This window comes from Morone saxatilis, unplaced genomic scaffold (assembly GCF_004916995.1).
Source record: "Morone saxatilis isolate NCDOM2014 unplaced genomic scaffold, NCSU_SB_2.0 Contig3, whole genome shotgun sequence".
NCBI classification, from domain to species: Eukaryota; Metazoa; Chordata; class Actinopteri; family Moronidae; genus Morone; species Morone saxatilis.
Window position 1 is genome coordinate 11,291,129 of NW_023339873.1, and position 5,184 is coordinate 11,296,312.

General features: G+C 41.1%; 1 protein-coding gene across 3 annotated transcripts in view; it reads left to right on the plus strand.

Annotated features, from left to right (window-relative positions):
- The window catches only part of LOC118337425 (sorting nexin-14-like), a 17,079-nt gene that overhangs the window by 1,664 nt on the left and 10,231 nt on the right, over window positions 1-5,184 (plus strand). For 2 of the 3 annotated variants that reach the window (XM_035674415.1, XM_035674414.1), the window contains exons 5-18: window positions 147-225; window positions 318-361; window positions 462-549; window positions 640-724; window positions 820-976; window positions 1,173-1,248; window positions 1,446-1,490; window positions 1,632-1,712; window positions 1,922-2,036; window positions 2,395-2,550; window positions 2,650-2,774; window positions 3,474-3,532; window positions 4,061-4,087; window positions 4,958-5,104. In XM_035674415.1, the coding sequence (XP_035530308.1) occupies window positions 147-225; window positions 318-361; window positions 462-549; window positions 640-724; window positions 820-976; window positions 1,173-1,248; window positions 1,446-1,490; window positions 1,632-1,712; window positions 1,922-2,036; window positions 2,395-2,550; window positions 2,650-2,774; window positions 3,474-3,532; window positions 4,061-4,087; window positions 4,958-5,104 (1,284 nt within the window). The remainder of the gene's footprint in view (window positions 1-146; window positions 226-317; window positions 362-461; window positions 550-639; window positions 725-819; window positions 977-1,172; window positions 1,249-1,445; window positions 1,491-1,631; window positions 1,713-1,921; window positions 2,037-2,394; window positions 2,551-2,649; window positions 2,775-3,473; window positions 3,533-4,060; window positions 4,088-4,957; window positions 5,105-5,184) is intronic. The other variant, XM_035674416.1, reaches the window with a different exon arrangement.

Here is a 5,184-nt window from a genome sequence, read left to right on the forward strand (position 1 = left end):
TATCTATCTATCTATCTTGTCAACATGCATTCATTGTGTTTGATAATTTAAAAAAGTTATGAAAGGTGTTACACTGCCCTCTAGTTGTCAGAAAGGATTCTTCTTTACTGTATGTGTAACTGATTTTCTTTTCAATTTATTGATAGACCAACTTTATTACTGGAAAACTATCAACCATGGCTTGACCTGAAAGTTCCCTCTAAGGTGGATGCTTCCCTTTCAGAGGTAATACATGCATTAAACATATCTTTTCTAAAATAAATAAATAGACTTTAAAATTATCTCACTCTCCTGTTCTGTTTTAATTTGTTTTAAAGATTCTGGAGCTGGTTCTGGAAAATTTTGTGTATCCTTGGTATAGGTAAGCATTTTTTCTGTATTTTTTGCATGTAATATAAAATGAGGTGGTATAATGTCTTGTATGCAGTGACAGATGTGACTGTTACCATGTTTCTTTTCAGAGACATCACGGATGATGAGGCATTTGTGGACGAGCTGAGGGTGACTTTGCGCTTCTTTTCAGCCGTGTTGGTCCGCAGAACCCAGAAGGTGACAAATTAGCTTGCGTAGAGTTAAAATCCTGATATGCTGATTGACTGAACATGAATTATTTTTTATTTAATCATCATTCTCTCTCAGGTGGATGTGGCATCCCTCATCACACGAAAACTTCTTAAAGTTTCCATGAAGCACATTGAAATAATCAGCAAAGCAAGACAGAAAGGTATCGCGCATATGCATCAACCACTTCTTAGTCTTTTCTTTGTGTTCACCATGAAGAGCAAAAAAATAAATAAAACGCTCTACTCTTCTCTGTAGTGAAGAACACAGAGTTTCTTCAACAAGCAGCACTGGAGGAATACGGTCCCGACCTCCATGTAGCCCTTCGCAGTCGCAGAGATGAGCTCCTCTACCTTAGGAAGCTGACTGAGATGCTCTTCCCCTACATCCTGCCACCCAAGGCTACAGACTGCAGGTAACCCAGTTCTGTTACTTTAAAAGCCACACAGTGCCTCTATATATATTCAAAGTTGGTGACAGAACATCACAGCATCAGAGTCCCCCAAGGAGAAAGCCTGACAGCATTGACACTTCTACAGAACTAGATAAGGATCACTCTTTACTCTCTCATTTTCTTATTTCCTGCTGCCTTATCTCTTCGCTCCTCTCAGATCTCTTACTCTCCTGATAAGAGAAGTCTTGGCTGGTTCTGTCTTCCTTCCTTCAATGGACTACTTGGCTGATCCTGTGAGTGTAGACACATTAAGGGCCAATTTTCTGAATCTAAAACTATTTTCACTTAAAGCCTTCTGCTGGCACAGCCTGAGACTGTATTTGATTTTGTGTTTAGAAAGCATGTCAATCATGCAAATGGGAGACAGAGATGTGTCTTTTTCAGAACATCCAAAGTACTTACAGTCTTCTGCTGTTTGTTTTTATTTCAGGACACAGTGAATCATTTGCTTTTGATATTCATCGACAACTCCCCTGTAAGTGTATGTTGAACTGTGAACTGATGTACACAGATAGTTCCATTTACATTCTATGCATTTAAACATATTGCTGCAGAGTGAATGTAATTTTTGGGTAAATAACATATACATGTTTTCTATCTACTTCCGTCCATCCAGCCTGAAGAAGCCACAGAGCCCGCTTCAACGTTGGTTCCTTTCCTGCAAAAGTACTCCGATACTCGCAACAAAAAGCCCTCTGTGAGTGTATCCACCAAGTTTCACTTCCCCAACAAGCCACCAGTTAATGTCATAATATCTAGTACATAATTACTGTACATACTGAAGTCTGCTATATCAGGCCTCATGAAACTGAAACAAGAAGTTGGAACGAGATATCTTTGAACAGTTTAAAGAGCACTGCCTTTGTTAACTGTGATTTCGGTTCTGTCTTTCTCTCTCTCATCAAGGTGCTGAAGCTGGAGTTGAAAGAAATCAGAGAACAACAAGACCTTCTCTTCCGTTTCATGAACTTCCTGAAGCAAGAAGGGGCTGTCCATGTGCTCCAGTTCTGCCTTGCAGTAGGTAAGTGTGTGCCAATCCTTTCAGATGTCTTCAAAAAATACGTTTGCTGCTTTTACCTGCACAAAATCTAAGTTTGAAATATGTTATGTGACTTAGGTAAAGTAAGTGTCATATTTCTCTTGCTTTGGTTTAATTGCTTGTCACTTGTAGTAGCTGTAATGCCAACCATTTACTATTTAGCAGAGAAATTCAATATTAGACTACTCTAGCCCTTCTCTCAACTCCCAGCCACACACAGTCAATCATCAGCAAAACTCACTAAAGACTCCATAGTCTTGACACTCACAGACCACACTGATGCATTCCTAAAGGCCCTGACACAGTGAGACTGAGATGTCTGACTCTCTTAACTTCTCAGAGGAATTCAACGATAGGATACTGAGCCCTGAGCTGTCTGACTCAGAGAAGATGATGCTTCATGAGGAGGTGAAGAAGATCTATGAGACCTACTGTTTGGACGAGAGCGTTGACAAGATACGCTTCGACCCCTTTATAGTGGAAGAAATACGCAACAGTATGTGACAGGGATCTTCCTAGAATCATATAGTTACATACTGGAGCCACCTTAACAAATAGGCTATTAACATGTTTGTGGTTATTGTTTACTTTGCAGTCGCAGAGGGTCCGTATCCAGAGGTGGTGAAACTGCAGACCATGAGGTGTTTGTTTGAAGCCTATGAGCACGTCCTGTCCCTCCTGGAGAATGTTTTCACCCCCATGTTTTGTCACAGTGACGAGGTTAGCAAGAAATAAATCCCTCAACAAACTCTCTGTCACGCTGCTTGACAACACATGCCTGAGGCTCAACGCAATTTATGAATCACCTCTTTTATATCTGTATTGCATTCGTCTGTCATGCTCCGATTTCTAAACACATTTCTTTTTCTAAAATATGACCGCTTCAGCACAGGCTGAATGTTAATGATGATTTGTTTGTGTCAAAAGTAACAAAGCTGTATCTCCCAAATGCTGGAATTAGAGTTAGGTTGGAATTTATTGACTCCCTTGCGCTATCCTCTTCCGATCTCTCAGCCACCAACCACTACCAGCCATGTCATCAATACCAGACGCGCAACTGGCCAATGAGCCAACTCTGGCGTTATGCCAAGCTGCCAAGCCGAATTTCACCCCTCAGAGGCTGTTCCATTGAATACAGCTGGGTGGACCAGTGCTCAGCTATTGTCCACAGCAGGCCACTGCCCTGCATGAATAGTGTGTCTAGAAAATCAGGATATTATTTGATATTTTGTTGCCACTCCTGTTCCTGCTCCAAAATAAACAGTGCAGTTATGATTATTATTAAGATATAAAGAGTATACATACAGTAGTATACACTCTTTGGTGTCACATATATACTGGTTCAGAATTTTCACATGCTGTGTTTAATCGACTTAAAATTTATATACCGTAATTTGCTCTTCCAATGTCATTCTGCAGTACTTCCGCCAGCTTCTGAGAGGGGCAGAGTCCCCTGCCAGGAATTCCAGGATGAGCAGGTAGGTTTCACAATATTTGTGTGCAACAAAATAAAATCTTGACCTATAACTAGTATATTGATTCATCAGTTAGTATTTGAACTAATGTACAGTTAACTTTAGATAATGTAGCCACAGAAAGCAGGTAAACCACAGAATGCTTCACTGGTAGTTTATTGTTTTATGCTGAAAATTGATTGCTGTGTCTGCACCCACATGCAACCCAAGTTCCTTTAATCCTCTCACTTTTTTAATGTTCACAACTCCTTGTATCCCAATAGCCACTGCATTGTGAAGGCAGGATACAGTATGTGCAAGCTACATCACATAAAAATATGATTTCACTTTAACTTTTGTCTTAATACAGCCTAAAAGGAGCTATAAATTAGGAATAAAAATACGAGTTTTTTTAGTTTGCAGTATTATGAAACTTAAATTAGAAGTGAAGTGACCTGAGTCCAGGGATCGTCTGTCATGTTTCTATCACGGGGTGTGGTGTGTATGTGGCCACGGGGCCCTGCCACTAACTCCTTGTGCATATTGTTCCAGAAATAGCCTCAGTTTGGATGACATTCGGTGAGTATAAGGCATCAGTGTGCTGATCAAACCAGTGGCTGGCTGAGCAGTGCTGCTGCACGCAAGATACAAATGACATGTCATTCTTTCCTGACAGAGGAACATGTGCTGCCTTTTTTAACAAATTCATTGTGCTCTGGACCCGCTGCAATCAGGGCTTTAGTTCAACGAGCACTAGTTGATAATGTGATAATGATGTATAATTGTATTGCTAATCTAATTTCACCCCCAAATAGGTGTTTTATTTGGTGCCTGTGCTGTAAATGCAAATGAGAGAAGATTGAGAAAAGTGACCTTAATCAGCTAATCATGTTAATCATAGCATGAGTCATCATTAATCATATGTTAATCAAGCTAATCAGGAGTCATGCTGCTTAACACACGCAATATAAAATCTTAGTTTTGGAAGGTCTAAGCTTTATTTTTTGATGATTTTCTTGTTAAATTCTTCAAACTTAGATTTGCTCACTTCCAAAATTACAGAATTAGACATCAGGGAAACTTCAGGAAGGACGTTGGTTGTGTATGTTTCAGTCTCTTTATCTAGTTAAAAAAAACCTATCAAGGCAGTTTTCAGAGCAGCATGAATTATGCCACTTGAAGAAATAAAATATAAGGCTCTTAATGGTACTCCATTTCATAAACACTGACCCAACTACAAGCCTCAACTCCCTCCATGTCTGCAATTCAGTAACCCCCCCTTCCACTCTGCCTGTCTGTCCACCCTTTATTCCATCTATGTAATGCCACCACCGTGCTGTGTCTGTATGTCCACTCTGATTCTGTAACCACCATACTGCCTGCCCTGGTATGATCCACGTTCCTTTCCCTCCTCTTGCCCGTGGGGACGTGACCCTGTTCTGCTTATAGTTCCTGGGACTGGAGCCCTGAGTCCCCATCCTCAATGTTCACCGCCTCTGGCAGCTCTTCACCTGCATCTTTTAACTCCCTCCATGCCCAGTCCACGTTCACAACTTTCCCATACGGCTCGCTATCCCACCGCCACTCATCGCCCAAGTAAGTCAGGGTCCATCCGTGTGTCACAGGTCGCTCAGTGTGGTGTCATGCTGTCTACTGTCCCCCCCATGTGATCCCCC